This window comes from Spinacia oleracea, chromosome 2 (assembly GCF_020520425.1).
Source record: "Spinacia oleracea cultivar Varoflay chromosome 2, BTI_SOV_V1, whole genome shotgun sequence".
In the NCBI taxonomy this organism is placed as follows: Eukaryota; Viridiplantae; Streptophyta; class Magnoliopsida; order Caryophyllales; family Amaranthaceae; genus Spinacia; species Spinacia oleracea.
In genome coordinates, this window is record NC_079488.1 from 31,493,355 (window position 1) to 31,516,455 (window position 23,101).

The following is a 23,101-nucleotide window of genomic DNA, read 5'->3' on the forward strand; positions in this document are numbered from 1 at the left end:
TTTTAAAGTTTGGAACTTAAGGCTCTTACTATGTTGGTTAGATTTTAAGTGAACTAAAACCCTTAATCATGCAACATAATCAAGCCACAATCTCATGCATAATTAAGACATATTTAAGAGCAATAAATAACTTAAAAAACGCATAAGATAAATGTGATCTAGTATGACCCGACTTCATCTTGAAGCTTCAACTTCAAAGTCCGTCTTGAAAATGGTTGGAAACTTAGTCTTGAATTTCACCGTGGGAGGCGCCATTTTCTTCAAACAGGATAAGCTATAATTAAACTAATTACAACTATTTGATGGTACGCATACCATATTTGAATTGAAAAACAATTTTTTGGTGCATTAGACCAATTACATTCAAATTAATGGTACGCTGCAGGCTAATAATAAATACTTGCTGGTAAAAAACTTATCCCATTGATCATGAACCACATCAACTTCCTCACTAGCATAAGGCGCATTCCTCGGAGTATAGACCTTCAAAAACAAAAATTTTAGGAGAGCATTAGATTAAATGTCATTTTAGTCTAAATATGACCTATAACGACCCAATGAGCCTCAAAAGTGCATAAATATATTAGAATGAGTATCGAAAACTTTAAAACTAAGCATATTAATCATGTAATAAGTTTGAAATGAGTCCTTAGGTTCTTTAGTTCAAAGTGGGGAACAAAAATGTCATTTTAGTCTAAATATGACCTATAACGACCCAATGAGCCTTAAATGTGCGTAAATAGATTGGAATGAGTATTGGAAACTTAAAACTAAGCATATTAATCATGTAAAGGGTTTAAAATGAGTCTTTAGGTTCTTTAGTTCAAATTGGGAGCGAAAATGCCTCATTTTAGCCTAAATATGACCTATAACGATCATACAAGTCTCAAATGTGCATAAATCGATTGGATTGATTCTTGGAAAGTTAAAACTAATCATATTAATCAGGTAATAAGTTGGAAGTGAGTCCTTAGGTTCGTTAGTTCAAAGTTGAGAGCGAAAATGTCATTTTAGCCTAAATATGCTATAATGGCCAAACAAGTCTCAAATGTGCATAAATAGATTGGATTGAATCTAGGAAAGTTAAAGCTAATCATATAAATCATGTAGTAAGTTTGAAATGAGTTCTTAGGTTCGTTAGTTCAAAGTTGAGAGCGAAAATGTCATTTTAGCCTAAATATGACCTATAATGGCCAAACAAGTCTCAAATGTGCATAAATAGATTGGATTGAGTCTTGGAAAGTTAAAACTAATCATATGAATCATGTAATAAGTTTGAAATTAGTTCTTAGGTTCTCTAGTTCAAAGATGGAAGCGAAAATGCCTTATTTTAGCCTAAATAAGACCTATAACGACCAAACAAGTCTCAAATGTGCATAAATCGATTGGATTGAATCTTGGAAACTTAAAAATAATCATATTAATCATATACTAAGTTGGAAGTGAGTCCTTAGGTTCGTTAGTTCAAAGTTGGGAGCGAAAATGTCATTTTAGCCTAATTATGACCTATAATGGCCAAACAAGTCTCAAATGTGCATAAATAGATTGGATTGAGTCTTGGAAAGTTAAAGCTAATCATATAAACCATGTAGTAAGTTTGAAATGAGTTCTTAGGTTCATTAGTTCAAAGTTGAGAGCGAAAATGTCATTTTAGCCTAAATATCACCTACAATGGCCAAACAAGTCTCAAATGTGCATAAATAGATTGGATTGAGTCTTGGAAAGTTAAAACTAATCATATGAATTATGTAGTAAGTTTGAAATGAGTTCTTACGTTCGTTAGTTCAAAGTTAGGAGAGAAAATTTCATTTTAGTCTCGTTTAATCGTTATATGTCATATTTTGACTAAAATATTCTCACCTGCTTCTAAGTCTGGAATTTTTTTTTGAAATTAGTCACATAAAAGCCTATTCCCGTTATTCACTTGCTCAGTTACTGTTATTGGATCGATGATGTGGTCGGTGTTCGATATTGGAGCTAAATACCTATTCCCTCTAATCCTGGATGCAAATTTGTACCATGCAAAAGACAATTATAATTGAGACAGAGCATGCAAAATGTTGAGTACTAAGAATAAACTGCTGAAATTACATAATGTTGCTAAGAACATTCACAACCAAAGTTTTATTCTTTGAAAAAAAATTGGAAGGTAAATAAAAAAGTGCAGAACTTTACCAGAAGTGTGCAAATGGAAAAAGGAGCTGATACCTTACCTTCGTGCAAAACCAAAAAATGAATTCGCAAGCTTCCTGTTATTTTGGACAATATGACAGAATTGAAACAACCTTAGTAAAGTAATTACCTTTGGTCAATTGGAAAGCATGCACCGCGCACCGTTCTGCAGCAAGCTTCACTGGTGTACTTCCATCCTTCAGACGTTCTGCCAACACAGGACCAAAAATCGACACATGGGCCATAATGGTAGTAGGATTTTCCTGCCAAACAATATAATTCAATTGCTACATGAGAACATATATTAAGATCATATATCAAAAACTTTGTCCAGAAAAATATGTTAAATGCTTACCTTTGCAGCAGCCTTCAGGGCAGATAATGCCCTCCGTCTAACTTCACTGGATTCATCTTGCAGCGCAGAAACTATGGAGGACACAGTTTGAGCATGCAAGGAACTACTCGATGGATCACTTTGAATTTGATAAATCATATATCTTCCTAGTGCTTTGGTAAAACTTTCACGAACTGGGAACTATATGTGGGAAGAAAATGAAACCTTTATCAGGATTTGAGAAAAGGAAAATATTAATTAATGTATCTTGATATCACTGTGCACTCTGTGGGCATGTGGCTGTCTGTCAGGTGGTACCTTTTCCTCTTTTAACTTGTCTTTCAGCATAGATATAATGGATGGTGACCAAGATGATACACAAACTCCCGATGGGCAGTGCCGAAGAATGGATGAGACAGTGAGAGCTGAACCATGTCTGGGAGTCCAGCTGGAAGAAAAATCTAAATCTAAAAGTTCTTTGAGTAGATCTGCAAGCTCACTGTCCCAGTGAGCTTTCTTCTGGCACGCCCTGCTTCCATAAAAAACAGAATTATGATAAGATTGTGGCTTAAACAGATGACACATAACTACTAATGTAAGCTTCCTATAAAACTATAATATGCTCCTAGTTAAGAAAGGACAACCAAAAGCTCAAATCAAATGACACAAGATTGGAACTAATGGCAAGAATGGTGTCACAAACCTAATTAGATTAGGTTTACCAACAAAGCTAACCTGATACTGCTAATTTTAATGTTTAACCAGCTCTAGCTTTCAACCATGCTGCAAAACCATATATAACTAACCAAATCCCTAATGGAGTGCATTAAGTTGTCCACTACTTTTCAGTTTTCCAGCAAAAAACAAAGAGCCTAGCTTGATTCAGATGATTGAATAGAATTAAGATTTTTGTACTTAGCCTTAAAATCACGACAGGTTTTTCATTATTGACTTAAAAGCCTGGGATATCCACCCAAATCCAAGAACAACCTATGCCTTTTTTATGTAATAACCTATGCCTTAGTGTACATTTTTCAACCTCAACCTAGTCAGCTCCTCCTTTATTCTCAAGAACACAATCAATAAAAAAACATACCGGAAAAAAAAAATTAAACTGTCAGTACAATTTCCAAATACAGGTCTTGCAAAACCATAACTCAGTTGCATACCTTGAGTGAACCAACAGTTGTACTATTCGGAACCTCAATGAAAATCTCTGGTACTCTGAAGGACTTAATGCTAAGCCTCACTGCATGAAAGTGCACTATATGTAAGAAATTCTTATAGGACACAACACACAAACACGCTATGCACTCAAATTAGTTGAAAGCCGAGGTTTCATCGTAACTGTGACAAATTTCATTTGAAAATCACCACAACGCATATTAAAAGGAGAATTCGGAACCCTAACTCAGGATTTCAATTCGAAAATTACCAAACAAAATAAAAAAAAAATAGAAATAATGGAATTATGAAAGTGAAAGTGAAAGATCAAAGAAACAGGAAAAATTGACCCTCCTAATGGCGATATTCCGACAGCAACATTAGCAGGAACACCCACATTTAATTTTTTAGTTCACTTCAAGAGGTAATTTTGGTAACAAGTCTCACAAATATCAGAAGAAAAAGAGAAAAATACCTGACAGCACCACTAAGAGCAAAGGGGATCATCCACACAAGTGCAGCTGTGTTGAGACTGCAAAAAAAAGAGGACCAGCAGTCAGATGGTATAATCCCATTTGCTTAATTATCTTGGAACGTCAGCTCATATTGAATGTTTCTTATGAAGTATAACTTAAACTTGTACATATATAACTGATAGACGGCGCGGATGTTTCTAATGTTGGGTTGGGAAGAAGACCAGCTAAGAGAACATCATTTCAAATGACCACATTTCTAAACTGTAGGAAGAAATTAAAGAAGGACCAATACGATGCTTTGTTTTAATTTTATTATGTGTCAAAAAGCAAGCTACAGGCTCCAGGGACTTACCATACCATACAAGCAGGGGGAATACTGAGTCTGACGACTGTAGGTAAATCATGCAGAGCTTTAGTAGAAAAACTTGTCCAAGTTTTTTAGCACGAAGAAGAAAACTTAACATAAAGTGCTAACAATATTACATTAATCCAATAAGATACACCAGTTGCAAGGGCAGCTCCTCGGTTTCCAAGACCACATTTGAAGACCAAAGTCCAGCAAACTGGCAAATGCAGTAGTGTAGTGATCCCTGCAGTTATCATCATAGGGAAAATGATGTTCTGGGTTTGTAAGAATCTCTGAAGTGAGTAAAGAAGACCGCAAAGAGACCAGGGATCACGAATTAAGCATCGTGTCCGGCTTGAGCTGCAATTTGATCATCTTGACCAACTGCTAAAAGAAGTGATCTAGAATTTGCCCATATTATAGCCAGAAGAACGCTTGCAGCAAGTACTCTACAAGAGGAGCAAATATTTTGTAAATGAATCTTGTACTGTACAATATGAAAATCTAGCAAAGGAAACAAGTAAACAACACAAAAGCCTCAAACTTCAAAGACGTGGAAAAATATGTAATATTATAACAATCAGTTAGCCACCAAGTCTCACCAACTACCTGCATAGTATTATATTTAAACACAACAAGAACTATCCTAATACTGAAACATAATAGCAGATTTGAAGTGCTCCAAGTATCAGCTTCTAGAGTTCACTGAAAAACAGACTCACAAGGTTCTCAAGTTAATCAAATTCCCAAGGCTCTTGGGCAGAGGACCTCCAAGTTGGTTATCTTCCAATCCCCTGAATCAAATCAACCTACAATCGCAGTGCACAAGGCTCTCGATTCTTGAATTCATATTTACAAAGTATAAAACATAATTGCACAAAATAATTCAAATACAATTTAATTAGTAATTTTAATTGAAAATACAAAAATAACAAAACAGACCTAGCTTGCTCCGTCGACCACCACTGCGGGCTGTCGTCGGTCACTCACGCCGCTGATGTGGAGTGGTTCCGATGGTGCTCTGCCGCCGATACGAAAAGCCCTAACTCCCAAATCCCCAAATTCTAATTCACAATCCCTAATTTCTAACTTAATTCCAAATTAAAATCCCACAAAAACCCGAGACCTTGCTGGAGTACCACTGGCGACGGGAAAGACCCAGCGGCGACTAGCGAGAACCACCGGCGATGGGCGAGACGCAGGGAAAGCTGAGGTGAGAAGAAGGGAGTACTGAGCGCAGGATATGATTTAAGAATTTGGTCTTTGAGGTTTGAGATAGAACTAAACGTTTGGTTTGAATTAACATTGCAGCGAAAAAAATTATAACTTGTAATTGCAGGGGATTTTACCATGTACGCTGCAAAATAAAAGGGCTATTGCAGGCGGCTTTTACACTGTACGCTGCAAAAAACTCTTTTGTAGGGGGCAATTAATTTGTACGCTGCAATAACCCTTTAAAGGGTTTGACCCGCGTTGACCTACTGGTTGTTGAAGCGTATTAATACATGTACGCTGCAACAAGGGGGCTGCAACAAGGGTTTTTTCTACTAGTGGCAGACCATATTTTCTATCCTATTTGGGCCATACTAGTCACTTCATAACCTGCAAAACAGTACATATACAATATATACCATTCACCCATTCATTATCATGAATGGCCCACATAGCTGGTTAGTAAAACACGTTATGCATCACATAAATATTTGCAGCAATTAATCAAGGGAACCAATAATCTACCAATTATTCAGTCCTTATTAATTCTAATCAAGTTGTTTAACCTTAAAGGATTTGTAGACCTAATCAAGAGTTTATGACTAAAATTTCTCCCACTTAAACCAATAACTTTATATGCTTTGCTAATTTTAAACATAAAAATGTATTTCTAGTCTAACCGGAAACATACAAGTTTAATTAAAATTTAAAGCTCGTATAAAATTATAATCGAATCCATTTATTTAATTTATTTTTCAGTTGAATTAAATGAATTTAAATTAATTCAAGGTTTAATTTTAGTAAAATAATTAGTATAAATTGAAATTTATAATAATTATAATATTCAAAATTAAATCGCAAGAAAACAATTTAAATTATTAATTTCAAAATTAATTAAAATTATTTTCGAACTGAAAATTTCAAATTAAAATTCAAAACGACTCAATCGTAACACGGCGAGCACTTGGACTTCCGCCCAAGCCCCATCGAGTGCACGACCGATCGCACGCCCATGGCACATCGCAGCAGCAGCCACGCGCAAACGCAGCAAGCCACGCCACGCTTGCGCGCAGCCTGCTCGCTCGCATGCATCGCAGCAGCTACCGAAGGAGTGCTCGCTCGCTAGGCGCAAGCAAGCCCTCGTGGTGAGGCAGCGCTTGTTGGTGCGCAGAGCAGCGATCGCTGGGCGACCCAGCTCTCGCCCTCGCGCGCGCGCCTCGTCATGTGCCACGCCCATCGCCCATCGCCCTTCGCCCATAGCACACAGCACACACGCCCAGGCTCCCTTGCCTCGTGCGTGGGCCATATGCTTCGTTGCTCGCTGCATTCGTACCGCACGGGCGACGAGCTCCCTTGCTCGTCGTCGCGTGCCCGCACTATACAACACCCCTTAAGGGTAACACGTAGCTTCCATTGCTTTGTGCGAGCAACTTTTATGGGCGTTTTTCAAAAAAAAATTAAAATTTTTTTAACTCAAAATTAATGACAAATTAATTAAACATATTAATTTCATAATTTTAGGGCGAAAAATCGAAAATTTATTAATCAATTAATTTCCGATTAACATGGATTCAAATATAGGTCATAAAAATTTAAAATTTAACATAAATTAACAATTTTTATGGTGGTTTTTAATAATGGATACCTAATTAAATTATTAATTAACTATGAAAAATAAATCAATTCTAAATTATTCGAATTTCAACAAATTAATCATAATTACAAATTAGGTTGTATAATTAACAAGTCTAGGCATTCAAAATTGTTAAACATATACTGTAGGTCAATCAAAACTCAAGATTTATCAACAAGAATCGCAAATATTCAATTTAACATCTTAAATTTACAAACTTTTGCGTTCAAAAAACTAAAACCTCCGAAAAGTCATAGTTAGGCTTCAAATTTGGGAATTCTGGGTTCGGCCGAAAATGACTATTTTTGTAAAAAATTTTAGAATGCCTTTTTCATGCGGAATTGACACAAAAATCACTTGATTTGGTTGAGTAACAAAGAAACTGCCGAAAAACTGCGTACATATAATTAAATAAACGCAATTTGCAATTAATTAACAATTTCGAAAATTAATCACCCCTTTTAATTCTTTGCAAATTTGTAAAATTTAACCATGTCATGCAATTTAGATTATGAAAATAATAAGAGGCTCGTGATACCACTGTTAGGTTATGATACATATGACAAAACATAAATCATGCGCAAAACCTTAATGCCAGGAAACATATTATTTACACATAATCATTTAGCATAATTTAGATGCATACACTTTGTAGCGTGCCTTCCCTAGCTGCGCCCGAACCAAACAAGAACAAGTCTTTAGGACTCCAAGTGTCGTCCCTCCATAGATAGTCCACATCACGTCCGGATCCGCCTTAAGCTTGACCAACTAGAATCGCCCTTAAGGTTCCTAGGATTTTCGGCTAAAATGGTTGCAAGTGTTTGGCTGATTTTTTATTTCAAAATCTTAACTTTGAATACTTCAATGTTGTGTATAAATTTGTGACCCTAGGCACCTATTTATAGAGTTATGGAAAAGGACTTATAATCCTATTAGAATACTAATTTAGTTTAATTAGAATCCTGCTAGGACTCTATTAAATAAACTTTATCTATTAGGATTAGGATTTAATCATTGACGAATCCCGATAGTTTTAGGATTCGTGTAACACGCACACGAGCAGCGCACAAGCACCGCACGCCCATGCGCAAGCCTTGCGGCCCACGCACGGCGCACAGCGCTGAGGCCCATTTGCTCGCAACCCATCGCTGAGCTCGCCCGAGCCAAGGCTTGGCTGGGCCTGGCCTTGCGCTGGGCCTGGTCGAGGCTTGGCGTGTTATTGGATGCGTTGGCTTGCTGGGCGATGGCCTGGCTTCGTGCTGGGCCTTCGTCTAGCAAGCCTCGTCCGATGCTAATTCGTACGATACGCTTTCCGATTAAATTCCCGATTCCGTAATTCATTTCCGATACGAACAATATTTAATATTTTCGATTCCGGAATTAATTTCCGTTTCGAACAAATATTTAATATTTCCGTTTCCGGAATTATTTTCCGATTCCGATAATATTTCCGATTCTGACAATATTTCCGTTTCCGGCAATATTTTCGATTCCGGTAATATTTCCATTTCCGATAATATTTTCCGATACGTACCATGTTTCCGTTTCCGGCAACATCTACGACTTGGATAATATTTATATTTCCGATACGATCCATATTTCCGTTTCCGGCAATATCATCGTTTCCGGAGTATTCATTTTTTGCTTTTGACGATCTCAGCTCCCACTGAAACCAAGAGCCGTCGATTCCGAATATCTATAGATGGAGTATTTAATGCCATTAAATACTTGATCCGTTTACGTACTATTTGTGTGACCCTACGGGTTCAGTCAAGAGTAAGTTGTGGATTAATATCATTAATTCCACTTGAACTGAAGCGGCCTCTAGCTAGGCATTCAGCTCACTTGATCTCACTGAATTATTAACTTGTTAATTAATACTGAACCACATGCATTAGACTTAACATTAAATGCATACTTGGACCAAGGGCATTATTTCCTTCAGCTTGGATTGGAATGAGCAAATACAAAACTAGTACCAGAAAGACCTAAAACACGATTCAACTCAATGATATTATTATGGAGTTTGCGAGAAATCATACCCGCAGATGGATGAACCAAAGGTGAGTGAATCAGTTCATCATCAGAAAACAGAGCATCATCATCTGGGTTCAACTTTTGACCGACTTCCGGCGCGATTGCATCTTCGTCATTGGGAGAGGAACTTTCAAATTTAACCCCTAACAATGTCGTGCTAAGAGATTTCGGAGAGGCCTTCTTCTTCTTCGCCATTAATGGAGGTGGTGTGCGTTAGTAAAGCACCCTTAACGTGCGCACTCCCACGAGAGAGAAGAGGGAGAAAACCAAATGTAACCCTATAGCGAGGTGCTATTTTAGTAAGTAATTAAAAAGTGATTTTAATTTGTAAATATGCGCTTTTAAACCATAAAAATTGCTTTTTGAGGGGCTATATAAAAATATAAAGAGAAACGGTTGTACGTAGTTTTACATACAATGGAGTACACCTTCTACCAATTGATCCGGAGAAAGATCAAAGCAAAGCTAATTAGATCTATGATATATAGTTTTGTGCATGTGTCTGTGGCATATCACATTTGTCAAATCCATGACCGATTGTGTTGAGTTAGTGTGGATAGTGAGTGACTCAATGGAATGTGACAAATCCATTTCATTCGAGACTAGCAGGCCAAGGCGTCTGCCTGTGAGGCAGAGTGGGCCTGCTCAAAGGAACAACTCCAATGATCCTCCCAAAATACCTACCATGTCCAATTGTCCATGTACCCACTGAGTTCCTGTCTATTGAAAGCTTTGTTTTGAAACGTTGTCTACCTGTAGCAGATAGTATGTCACTTTTCTTGGTTCTTTAGTTCTTTACCTATATTAGCATAAAGAAATCCCCAATGTTATGGCGAATCACGTCTAGGAGGGTGCAAAAATCTCAGACGCTTTGCTCCTTACTTCCATGGTTCTAAGTTCTAACGTTAGGCGGCTTAGGCTATTAGAGTAAGAAACAATATTTTCATGTGCTATATGTTAGTATGTTATTAATCAGTTGCAAACTTACAATGAGAAAGTTTACTCTTAATCAGTTACAAACTTACAAAGAGAAAGTTCACTCTTGTGGTTTTCTTGTTTCAGTTCGTTCCCCCCATCAACTTTATTACGGAGTATTCAACTTTAATTTATAAACAAGTAAATATTTATCCGTATATTAGTGTAGCTTGTATAAGAATATGCATTCCCTATTACGGAGTATTGAACTTTAATTTATAAACAACTAAATATTAATCCGTATATTAGTGTAGCTTATATAAGAATATGCATTCCCCTTGTTATGTACTCCTATTTTAAATGTCAGACTTATGTTTTTATTCTTAACATTTACACTATAGTAAACCTGGTCCATGCTATGGACCAGGGTATTATAGTCTTTGCGTTGTTGCGTGCGAGAAGTTGTTTGTAACTGTCACGTGCTTTCCTAATTATATATATGTTTTTTTTTTTAATTTCCTTTTTCCCGGCTTTTGAACTTCTCACTCAACTTCTCTCTCTAAACTGTTTCCCAACTTCTCTCTGAATTTCTCTCTCCATTTCAAATTTAATTTCAGTGATTATTTTCATCCATTTGCATCAAATTACTCTTCCGATCTTCTTTTTTCTAAAAAATGGTGAAGAAAGCGGCACCGAAGAATCCGGCAGCGAAGAAACTTGAATTCGACAATTCCGTCGCTGAAATGGCTGTTGAAGCTCCTCGAAGGCGAGGAAGAAGGCCAAATGCTGTTTCTGAAGAAATTCCTGGTAATTCGAACTTATTTTTGTTTGATTTTGAATTATTGAAATGTTTGTGGTTTTTGCTGAAATTAGGTTTAGTGTTTTATGCAGTTACTGTTTCAAAGATATAGTTACCTTTTATTTGCTGTTTCTGAAGAAACTCCTGTTAATTCGAACTTATTTTTTGTTTGATTTTGAATTATTGAAATGTTTGTGGTTTTTGCTGAAATTAGGTTTAGTGTTTCATGCAGTTACTGTTTCAAAGATATAGTTACCTTTTATTTGCTGTTTCTGAAGAAATTTCTAGTAATTCGAACTTATTTTTTGTTTGATTTTGAATTATTGAAATGTTTGTGGTTTTTGTTTGAAGTTACTGTTTCAAAGATATAGTTACTTTTTATTTTATGTTACGAAGTTTTTAAGTGTTTTTATTAGTGACTGGTTTGTTCGTAGTTTTTTAGAGTAATTATATTTTTAAAAGGTTACTATATTTCTAAAACAGTAACTATGTTTTTAAAATAGTTACTGTCTTTTTAGAAAGTAAATTAACTTTAAAATAGTAACTATGTGTTATAATTAGTTACTATCTTTTTTAGAAAGTAAATATAACTTTAAAATAGTAAATATGTGTTATAAATAGTTACTGTGTTTTTAGAAAGTAAATAAACTTTAAAATAGGAACTATGTGTTATAAATAGTTACTATCGTTTTTAGAAAGTAAATATAACTTTAAAACAGTAACTATGTGTTATAAATAGTTACTATCTTTCTTAAATGTTATTATAAAATTAAACAGTTACTATGTCTAATAAATAGTTACTATCTGATTTAAATGGATACTCTATGTTTATGTATTTATTATATTATTTGAAAGGTTACTATATGATTTTATTGGTTACTATGTGATTGTAATGGTTACTATATAGTAATATTTTGTTTTATAATTGTTTTGTTTCAGTTGCTAAGGAATCTGTGTCTATAAAGAAGAACAAAAAGGTTGGCAGTCCGAAATCAAAAGCAATTGCGCTTGTATCTGAAAAAGAACCAATTGAAGAAGAACAACCTAATCAACTAGTTTTACAAAATTCTTCTCTGGTTGACGTTCCACAGCCTGAATCTCATCAACTTCATTCACAAGTTTTGAAAGAAGTTGGCGTTGATGGCCTGCCTATCGTGTAAGTGTTAGTTTAATTTAGTTAATTGTTCTAAATAGTTACTATATGTTCAAAATAGTTACTATGTTCTAAATAGTTACTATATTTTTTAAAATAGTTACTATATGTTGTAAACAGTTACTATATGATTCCAAAGGTTACTATATGTTGTAAACAGTTACTATATGATTCCAAAGGTTACTACATGTTTTAAATAGTTACTATATGATTCCAAAGGTTACTATATGTTTTAAATAGTTACTATATGTTTTGAAATATGTTCTAAATAGGTTCTATGTGTACTATGTTTACAATAGTTACTATATGACTCCAAAGGTTACTATATGTTTTAAACAGTTACTATATGTTCTAAATAGGTTCTATGTGTACTATGTTTACAATATTGACTATATCAAAGGTTACTATATGTTCTAAATAGTTACTTTATGTTTTAAACAGTTACTATATCTTCTAAATAATTACTATATGTTATAAATAGGTTCTATGTGTATGTGTAGTATAGTTACTATATTATTTGAAAGGTTACTATATGTTTTAAACAGTTACTATATTTTCTAAATAGTAACTATATGTTTCTAATAGTTACTACATGTTTTAAACAGTTACTATGTGTTCTAAATAGTTACTATATGATATATAAAGCTGACTTACTTTCATTATTCATTTTTTTCAGGTTTAATTTTGATACACAATGTTCAGGAGGATCATTGTGTAAATTAATTAAAGACTTCTCTCCTGATCAAAAGGCAGCTGTTCAAGAGATAGGGTTTGGAGGATTGTTAGGCCTTCAATTAAGTCGAAAAAACACTCAGATGATGTACTGGTGCATCAAGTGCTTTGATGGTGTGAGTTCTCTGTTTACAATCAGTGATTCCAAGCAATTTGAAATCACTGATTATGATGTGTACGATTTGTTTATGCTCCCCCTTTCTGAGCTGGAGGTTGAAGGGGTTAAACGTGGGCGCAATTCCACTAATCCTGATTTTGATTTGAAGATCAAGTGGAGAAAAGAGTTCGGTTTTGAAGAGGTCCATGCTCAAATTCCTATAAGGTTGCTTGAGGACAAGATTAAATTGTTGACAGATGGTGGTGATCTGTTTAAACAATTATTTGTTTTTGTTGCTTTCTCTACATTTTTTACTCCAACAGCCAATAGGACTGTAGATTTGAGATTGGCTAAGGCTTTGGAAGATCCTAAAATGATTTCCAAATACAATTGGTGTAAATACGTTCTTGACGTATTATGTGAGGAAACAGTGAAATTTAAAAATAGTTTATTGAAAGGCAAAGATCAAAAGACATTTGGAGGCTGTGTTGTGTTTTTGCAACTTGTGTATTTTCAGAGGATTAAGTTTAGGAATTCCAGTGGTATTCCTGATCAATTACCTCTTATTCAGCATTGGACATCGAAGATGGTAACCGATCGGATTCATGCTGAAAATGCCAATATGAGTGCATTATATGGTTCTGGTATATTGGAGAAGGGGAAGTATCCAATTTCCAAAAAGTTTGTTTTTGTTGATGGTCAAATAGATTTGACCCAAATCAAATCTATTTCGAAAGAAAATGAAGCAGGCAGCAGTGGGGGAAGAGCTGAACAGCCCTGTGTTGGGCGTCGAATTCCAAGTCGGCGTCCTAGGATTCTTCAGTTTGAAATCCCTAATTCTCATCCTACAGATGAAGAAATTTTCTCTAAAGCCACTGATGTAAGTTTATTTTATTATTGATATATTTGTCAATATATAGTATAGTTATTTTTTATATGCTATAGTTATCTTTTATACACTATTGTTATCATTATCTTTGGTTTAGTAAATGTAGGTATATATAATTATCTTTTATATTCTATAGTTATCTTTTATATTCTATAGTTATCTTTTATAGTTATCTTTCATACACTATGTTACCATTACTTTGTTTTAACAAATAGTAACTATATGTTTTAAACAGTTACTATATGGTATAAATAGTTACTATATGTTTTATGTACTATAGTTATCTTGTGTATACTATAGATATCTTTTATATACTATAGTTACCTTTTATTTACTATAGTTATCTTTTATTTTCTATAGTTATCTTTTATATTCTATAGTTACTTTTCATATACTATAGTTAACTTTTATACAGTTATCTTTATATACTATAGATACCTTTTCTTATAATATTTTTTGTATTTTTAGTTAAATTTTCATATTATGTTCCATATTTAAATTTATGTATTTTGTTATTAGGATTTTCATGGTCAGTGGTTGTTGATGAAGAGAGATCTGGATGTAGTTTCAGCCATCCATGCTGAAGAGTTGTTCAAATTAAAGGCTTCAATGCCTTCGCAGAACCATGGCGATGATATTTTGGAAAATTCCACTTACAAAAGATGGTTGATGAGTTGGTGGAGATTCATCAGTTGGTGAAGAATCTACCAAATGGTTGGGATGACATTTTTGGTTCAAGTAACAATCCAGTTGTTACTGCTGCCCCTCAACCTTCTGCCGTTGTTCCAACTGAGCCTGCAGTTGTTACAGCTGCTGTTGTTGATGCAACAACATCTACCGAAGCAATTATTCGAGAAGTTGATCCTGACACTCAAATAAATGCAGTTCTTGATTCTTTGAAAAGCAAAGATAAAGAAATTACGGAGGATGATGATGAAGAAATAGAAGAATATGAGCGCGTGTGGGCTGGATTTCAAAAATGCATCATTAACAACCATGCTGTATCAAGAGTGAATGTCAGTGTCTATGGCATAGAGGAAAATGTGATGTTTATGTCTCCGTTTATGATAGCATTTGAAGATTTAATGAGGCATCTTCCAGCATTTGTTCAAGAAGCTGTGGACTTTGCTGCTCTGACTGATGGAGAGGGTATTTTGACTGAGTAAGTAGAAGTTTTCTCATTTAATAATTTATAGTTACCTTTCAAATAATATAGTTACCATTCATATATTATAGTTACCTTTCATATATTATAGTTACCTTTCATATAATGTAGTTACCTTTCATATAATATAGTTACTTTTTATTATTTATAGTAACCCTTCATATAATATAGTTACCTTTCATATAATATAGTTACCTTTCTTAAAAGTGAAGTTGTTGCCCTAACTTTATAGTAACCTTTCATATAATATAGTTACTATTTGTATACTATAATATCCTTTTGTTTACTATATTTACCTTTTATATTCTATTGTTACCTTTTATTTATTATAGTAACCTTTATAATTCTTCTGACATATTTATTGTTTCTTTTTTATGTTTTTCAGTGATAAAGTTATAGAATACAATCATTTTATTGCGGTAGGAAGAGATGACATGTGGACCCTTCCTTCCACATTTGATATTCTTTTGATTCATATTGAAGCTTGGGCTTTTTTATTGAATGAAAATGAAAGGAATCCTGCTGGTTCTCCTCAGAAGCTGTTTTTAGGTGGCACATATTGTGTAAGTTATATTTTTAATAATATAAAATGTTAATTATTTTAAATTTTTTTGGCCTTTGTTTAATTTTTCTTTTAATATTGATTTGCAGAAATATGTTGCTGATTTGATTGAGAAACCAGGCAATGAAAAAATCTTGTCTGAATTGTGTGTTTGTCTTAATTATGGTGTGAAAGATGTAAATGGAGTTCAATCGTTGAAAGATTGTAATATGGTATGATTTATATTTTCTTTATATAACCATATTATCTTTTTTTTTTGTCTCCTTTCTTGTAGTTGTAATCTGTTGTTTTTCTTTTTTATATAGATTTTTGCTCCTGTTCTGATTGAAGACCCGAAGCATTATTACCTGTTTGTCATTAGTATGAAAGACAAAAGTGTCTATTTCTTTGATAATATGCTTCTGGAACCAAAAGAGATGGAACAAAGGAAGAAAGCTTATTCTGTCTTGGTAAGTTTTTTTTATAGTTACCTTTTTTGTTGTTGTAGTTACTCTATAAATGTTATAGTTACCTTTATATTAGTCTTTCTTTTTTAGAGGAACTATATTTTTGACAAGGTTACTATTTGTTTAAAACAGTAACTATGTTTTTAAAATAGTTACTATGTTTTTAATATAGTTACTATCGTTATAAAATAGTTACTATATGATTCCAAAGGTTACTATATGATTCTAATAGTTCCTATATGATTTTAATAGTTACTATATGATTTTAATGGTTACTATATGATTTTAATAGTTACTATATGATTTTAATAGTTACTATATGATTTTAATTCTTACTATATGTTGGTAATAGTTACTATATGATTTCAAAGGTTACTATATGTTGATAATACCTACTATATGTTTTGTACAGTGTTCTTCATTGGAAAAACTACTGAAAAATATGGATAACATTCATCATGAAGATATTAAAAGCTTCAAATTTATCCCGGTCGGTGGTAATTGGAAGCGAGGTGCTTATGACAAAGACTGTTGTGTCTATTTGATGATGTTAATGATGGTTTTTCATGGTGTTGAAACGGTACAAGATGGTGTTGGGATTTTTGACTTTGATCCCTTGTCAGATGTAAGTTTTTGTGTTAAAAATAATTAATGTTATTCATATTTTTATTTTCATTCTTTATAGTTATTGTTTTGTTATCATAGTTACTGTTTTTATTCTAATAGTTACTGTTCAAATATTTGCAGGAAGATTTCAGGAAGTTTCTCAGGGCTTGTATTTGTGGCACCATTGTGTTGTCAGATTTGAATTGTTACAGAGATGAATATCTGAAACGAATGGTTGCATTCAGGAAATACAGGAAACAAGATATTTTGGATGCCCTAATTAAACAAAGGGAAGAGTTGACGCAGAAATACATGAATGATGCTTCAAAAATTGAAATTGTTGCAAGAAATAGTTCAGCAAGGAAATCCAAACATGTTGAAACAGAAGATGAAGCTGAGACAGATGTCAATGTTGAAGGGAAAGGACGTGGCAAAGGCGGGAGACGCACCCGAGGAGGCAGACGCGGGAAGGCACGTGGACGAGGTACTTCACGTGGTTAATAATTATTGCTGAAAAAACAATTTAATTTTTTGTGTTTGTATGTAGTCGAATTACTACTTAGAATGTACAATTCTAAGTTTGATATAGTTATTGTTCAAATAATTTTTTGTGTTTGTATGTAGTCGAATTCTAAGTTTGATATAGTTACTCTCAATGATTTTTAATTGTTTGATATATGAGAGTAATTATAACTTTTGCAGTATTTGTGTCATATTGTTCAATTTACTTATTTTAAATATAGTTTCTATTTGAATGAAATAGTTACCTTTCTTCAAATATAGTTACTCTTATAAATTTGTAAGTCATATGATGGCATAACGAAAGTTACTATATTATCAAAATAGTGACTATATTTTATATAGAGTTACTATATGTAAAGAAGGGTGACCACTAAATGTGAAGAGTTGGTATATATAAAAAGTGAATAATTTTGTGTATAAATTCAAATAGTTACTATCTTACAGATATAGTTATCTTTAATAAGATACAATTACTCTCTTTTTTATGGTATTTTATTTTTGAGTAACATATAGTTACTATAAGTCATTTTGATTGCATAAAAAACGTTACTATATTTTTTTAGAATAGTAACTATATTGTTCTAAGAGTTACTATATTTTTTAAATAGTAACTATATTTTATAAAAAGTTACTATATTGTAAAAAAAGTAAGTATATTTTATAAAGAGTTACTATATTATCAGAATAGTAACTATATTTTATTAAGAGTTACTATATTGTCAAAATAGTAACTATATTTTATAAAGAGTTACTATATTTTCAGAATAGTAACTATATTGTATTAAGAGATACTATATTGTCAAAATAGTAACTATTTTATAACGAGTTACTATAAATAAAAATTGTGTGTTTATAAAGAGTTACTATACTGAATGTATAGTAACTATGTATTGTAAAGGAGAACTATAGTATAAACACTCAATAAATTTGTTTAAAAATGTTGAAGTAACTGTATATGATAATAAAACAAGAACATCACTAAAATAGTTGTTCTTTAGGTGTAAATAATTGAATATTGGGTGTCTTGGATCCAAATTCTTTGTGTTTCTTTTTTCCTTTCTTTGATGGCTGCTTGTAATTGTCATATTGACCCTTTATTCTCTTCTTACTCTTTCCTTTAGTATTAGCACGATCAGGATCAAGCACAATTGTTATTTCAGAATTAGTTGATTCCCCGTCTTGTGTTTCTCGTTGTGCTTCAGCTTTTGCCTTTTCTTGTTCTGCTATCTTTGCAGCTTCTTCTTTTGCCTTCCTTTCTTCTTCCTTTTTTATGATTTCATCAACTGCTTTATTATCCATTTTAAACTTCTCCTCGATAAATTTTCTGGCCTTTGCTATCTTATGCCCTTTCAAAATTAAGTTATAGTATCTGTGGTATAGAGTTTAAGTGTTAAGTAAAATATCAACTGTAATTGTAAATATATGAAAATGAACTAATGTATATTGAAAAAATTACCTTCTGATCATATGTAATCTCCAACCAGTAAAATTGTTGATTTCACCTTTCTCCCTTTTTATTGTATCAACCCTTTCCCATATCTGTTTCTTTGCATATCTAGTCCATCTTGTTGTTATGTAACGATCTGGAATTGTATTGATTGAATGTAAATGCAATATTCTTAAACAATGGAAGCACAACCATCCAGATTCTTCAAAGTTTTTGCATGTGCAAGTGACGGTTGAATCTTCCATTTTGTATTGAACTTCTTGCCTTGATCCTGTTAGATTATTTACATATAATGTAATATTATTCAAAAGAACATCTACTCTAAATATTAAATAAAGATTTATAGTTTTTTTACCTGTTATTCCTTCTATCCACACTTCAAAAAACACTGTTCTTCCTACACTTCCCTTGAACATTGTACTACTTGCCACAGAAAGCTTGAACTCTTCTTCAAAATCACGAAAAAGTGTTATCGTGTATACATTTGCTGCTTGTTTTAATATAGCACTCATACTTAGCTCTGAAGTTGGTATTCCCCTTGTACAGTCAAAGTCGTCTTTTTCTTCGGTTTTTCTCCATCGATTTATTGTAGCTTGAAAAATACTATAGAACTCTGTTAATGTTGTATTTTTATTTGCTTTAAAACCAACAGCATGGTTTGTACTTTCACTTCTTTGTGAAGAAAGTATACCGGCAGAAAAAAAATCTTTACTTAAAGCTGTACACCATTTTTCTTTAAGACCATACAATCTGTTGAACCAGTCATCTTTTTCCAGCTTAAAAGTGTTGATCATAGATTTCCAAGTTTCTTCAAAATCATTTGGTGTTATACACCCACTTAAACACTTGTAGAATGCGTTTTTGAAGTTTTTATCAGACTTCAATAAACCAAACCTACTGTTTGCATTTTTACTCAAGTGCCACAAGCATAACCTGTGTCTTGAAGAAGGAAAAACCTGAAAAACAATAATGAATATATATAGTTCCACAAAATAGTAACTATATTTTATAAAGAGTTACTATACTTTATAAAGAATTACTATATTGTCAAAATATTAACTATATTTTAATAAGAGTTTCTATATTTTCAAAATAGTAACTATATTTAATAAATAGTTACTATATTGTCAAAATAGTAACTATACTTTATAAAGTGTTACTATAATTTTAGAATAGTAACTATATTGAATTAAGAGTTACTATATTGTCAAAATAGTAACTATATTTTATAAAGAGATACTATATTGTTAAAATAGTAACTATATTTTATAAAGAGTTACTATATTGTCAAAATAGTAACTATAATATATGAAGAGGTACCTGTTCTATTCCAGCAGCAATAGCTGCATCTTGATCAGTGAAAATTGATATAGGGTGCTTTCCTCCCATAGCCTTCAGAAAAGTTTCAAACACCCAAACGAAAGATTCTGTGGTTTCATCCCCAATGAAAGCACAAGCAAACATTGTGTTTTTCCAATGGTTATTGATACCAACAAATGGAGCACATATGAGATTGTACTTATTGGTTCTGAATGTAGTATCAAAAACTAGAACATCTCCATATATTTTGTAATCTTCTCTCATTATAGAATCCCTCCAAAATAGGCACTCAACTTTTCCTTCAGCATTGAGTCTTACTCTGAAAAAGAACTCGGGATCTATTGATTGTATGTCATACAGTTTGTTCACTAGTGTTTGTGAATCCTTGCCATCAATTTGCTTCATTTTTAACTTGTAGCAGTAGTTTAGATGATCAATCATCGTATGACCTACACAGTCGTCTCCGCCAGTTTCTGTTGACATATACCTATAAGACTCCATTGGTCTTAGACCACATTCTGACATTGCCTCAATAGCTTCTTTTTTAGGTTCTGTCATTTGTCGTTCCGATCGGTGGAGATAATTACTTATTTCTCTTATCAATGGGTGATTATGTACCACTACATGCTTTTCTATTTCAAAATCTCCATTTTCATTCTTCTTTGCAAATATTTGAGCTTCACATTTTGTTCTTGTTATCATAACCCTCTTTCTCCTTTCTTTCTTTTTTGCATCTGATTGATCATCTTCATTTTTGAGTTCTTTGTTTTTAGGAGGGTCTCTTATTCCAGCAGCAGAGCAGTAGAAGTATTTTCCATTAACAATTGTGGTTCCTTCTTTATATCTATTCTTCCCTTTTCGTACACTAAAACCAATAATAGCAGCATGTTTGCAATATAGATCATAAATCTCATCGGTTGTTTTCCTTGCTTCTCCAATTAAACTGCCATCTAATTCTTTATCAATGTTTTCTTCCTGCTCATTATTTGGATTTTCAAAGATGTTGTGGTTTGTATCAATTGAATGTATTATTGAACCTGTACAAATACAAATATAGTTATCATTAAATGTGATAGTTACTCTTAATATTTATATAGTTACTCGTTATATTTTATAGTTACTATATAATTAACATAGTTACTTAGGATCTATTGATTGTTATAGTTACTCTACAGTTAATATAGTTATTCTTTATATGTTATAGTTACTATAAGTTAAATGTAGTTTATTGCTTATATAGATTATTTCGTTATGTGAAGTTACTCTATAATTAATATAGTTACCTTTCATAAATTATAGTTACTTTATTATAAATATAGTTATCATTATATGGGATAGTTATTCTTCATTTTATACAATTACTGTTTATATATTATAGTTACTCACAGTTAATATAACTCCTTTTTATATGTTATAGTTACTCTACAGTATATAGTTCTTCTTTATATGTGATAGTTACTCTTCATTTTATATAGTTACTTTTTATATGTTATAGTTACTCTATATTTAACATTGTTACTTAAGATCTATTGATTGTTATAGTTACTCTACAGTTCATATAGTTACTCTTTACATGTAATAGTTAATCTATATTTAACATGCTTACTTAGGATCTATTGATTGTTATAGTTACTCTACAGTTAATATAGTTATTCTTTATATGTTATAGTTACTATAAGTTAAATGTAGTTTATTACTTATATAGATTATTTCGTTATGTGAAGTTACTCTATAATTAATATAGTTACCTTTCATAAATTATAGTTACTTTATTATAAATATAGTTATCATTATATGGGATAGTTACTCTTCATTTTATACAGTTAATGTTTATATATTATAGTTACTATAACTCCTTTTTATATGTGATAGTTACTCTACAGTATATAGTTCTTCTTTATATGTGATAGTTACTCTTCATTTTATATAGTTACTTTTTATATGTTATAGTTACTCTATATTTAACATTGTTACTTAAGATCTATTGATTGTTATAGTTACTCTACAGTTCATATAGTTACTCTTTACATGTAATAGTTACTCTATATTTAACATACTTACTTAGGATCTATTGATTGTTATAGTTACTCTACAGTTAATACAGTTATTCTTTATATGTTATAGTTACTATAAATTAAATGTAGTTATTTCTTATTTATATTATTTCGTTATGTGAAGTTACTCTATAATTAATATAGTTACCATTCATAAATTATAGTTACTTTATTTTAAATATAGTTATCATTATATGTGATAGTTACTCTTTATTTTATATAGTTACTGTTTATATATTATAGTTACTCACACTTAATATAACTCTTGTTTATATGTGATAGTTACTCTACAGTATATAGTTCTTCTTTATATGTGATAGTTACTCTTCATTTTATATAGTTAGTCTCCATAGTTTATAGTTACTCTACAGTTACTATAAGTCCTGTCTATATGAGATAGTTACTCTACATTAAACATAGTTTCTCTTTGTATGTTATAGTTACTCTGCGTTAAATATAATTCCTCTTTCTATGTTAGTTACACTATTGCAATTATAATATGTTAACTATATCAATATAACAGTTACTATATATATATATTAAAAGATACTATATCATACCTTCTTCAATACATTGATTTGCAACCATAACTTGCTGAGATGTGCCTTCATCTTCAACATCATATACTTCTCTATGATTCTCTAAGTTTTCTAAAATAATAATAATTACTCAATGAGTATGAAAGTTACTATAATTTTTTTCGTAGTTAGTTATTAGGATTCGAATATTACCGTCATAATTATACAATTTTTCTTCTATTGCGCGATTTAAATCGATATTCAAATCGATTAAATCGTCCTCCATTGTTGAAACTCGAAGAGAGAAGCTGTTGGAGGAGAGAGAAGCTGCTGTAAGAGAGAGAAGCTCCAGGCTGCTGGAGGAGAGAGATTTCAATTTTAGGGTTTCGCGCATTCTGTTATTTTGGAACACGTGATTTCAAACGGTTCAGCGCTGCAAATTACCTAATTACCCTGGTCCATGGTAACCTTAATGGTGGACCGAGTCCATGCAAGCGGAATT

The 23,101-nt window shown here is 32.3% G+C and overlaps 4 protein-coding genes across 7 annotated transcripts; 2 read left to right on the forward strand and 2 right to left on the reverse strand.

Moving 5' to 3' along the window:
- Nucleotides 1–95: 95 nt before the first annotated feature.
- Nucleotides 96–5,792, reverse strand: LOC110781163 (protein ILITYHIA-like). Of its 4 annotated transcripts, none has more exons than XM_056836653.1 (9): nucleotides 5,435–5,792; nucleotides 5,215–5,301; nucleotides 4,499–4,941; nucleotides 4,146–4,202; nucleotides 3,676–3,755; nucleotides 2,825–3,035; nucleotides 2,528–2,707; nucleotides 2,303–2,435; nucleotides 96–483 (listed from the first exon to the last, which is right to left on the reverse strand). In XM_056836653.1, exons 6-9 carry the CDS (start codon nucleotides 2,852–2,854, stop codon nucleotides 452–454), a joined length of 375 nt encoding a protein of 124 aa, XP_056692631.1. In that variant the 5' UTR covers nucleotides 2,855–3,035; nucleotides 3,676–3,755; nucleotides 4,146–4,202; nucleotides 4,499–4,941; nucleotides 5,215–5,301; nucleotides 5,435–5,792; the 3' UTR covers nucleotides 96–451. The 4 variants fall into 4 exon arrangements, with proteins under 4 accessions (XP_056692631.1, XP_056692632.1, XP_056692633.1 ...); XM_056836655.1 differs by lacking the exon at nucleotides 5,215–5,301 and having other exon boundaries at nucleotides 230–483; nucleotides 4,499–4,535; nucleotides 4,630–4,941; XM_056836656.1 differs by having other exon boundaries at nucleotides 230–483; nucleotides 2,825–3,038.
- A 5,171-nt stretch (nucleotides 5,793–10,963) lies between these two features.
- Nucleotides 10,964–13,971, forward strand: LOC130467324 (uncharacterized). Its single transcript, XM_056835800.1, has 3 exons — nucleotides 10,964–11,096; nucleotides 12,028–12,244; nucleotides 12,918–13,971. The coding sequence occupies exons 1-3, from the start codon at nucleotides 10,964–10,966 to the stop codon at nucleotides 13,969–13,971; spliced, it is 1,404 nt and encodes a 467-aa protein (XP_056691778.1).
- A 650-nt stretch (nucleotides 13,972–14,621) lies between these two features.
- Nucleotides 14,622–17,404, forward strand: LOC130467325 (uncharacterized). Its single transcript, XM_056835801.1, has 7 exons — nucleotides 14,622–15,121; nucleotides 15,510–15,687; nucleotides 15,776–15,898; nucleotides 15,992–16,135; nucleotides 16,545–16,757; nucleotides 16,880–17,209; nucleotides 17,363–17,404. The coding sequence occupies exons 1-7, from the start codon at nucleotides 14,622–14,624 to the stop codon at nucleotides 17,402–17,404; spliced, it is 1,530 nt and encodes a 509-aa protein (XP_056691779.1).
- Nucleotides 17,405–18,122: 718 nt separating this feature from the next.
- Nucleotides 18,123–22,993, reverse strand: LOC110792113 (protein FAR1-RELATED SEQUENCE 5-like). The gene is made up of 6 exons (XM_056835802.1): nucleotides 22,813–22,993; nucleotides 22,642–22,731; nucleotides 20,028–21,064; nucleotides 19,063–19,663; nucleotides 18,717–18,978; nucleotides 18,123–18,629 (listed from the first exon to the last, which is right to left on the reverse strand). Exons 1-6 carry the CDS (start codon nucleotides 22,991–22,993, stop codon nucleotides 18,239–18,241), a joined length of 2,562 nt encoding a protein of 853 aa, XP_056691780.1. The 3' UTR covers nucleotides 18,123–18,238.
- Nucleotides 22,994–23,101: the final 108 nt, after the last annotated feature.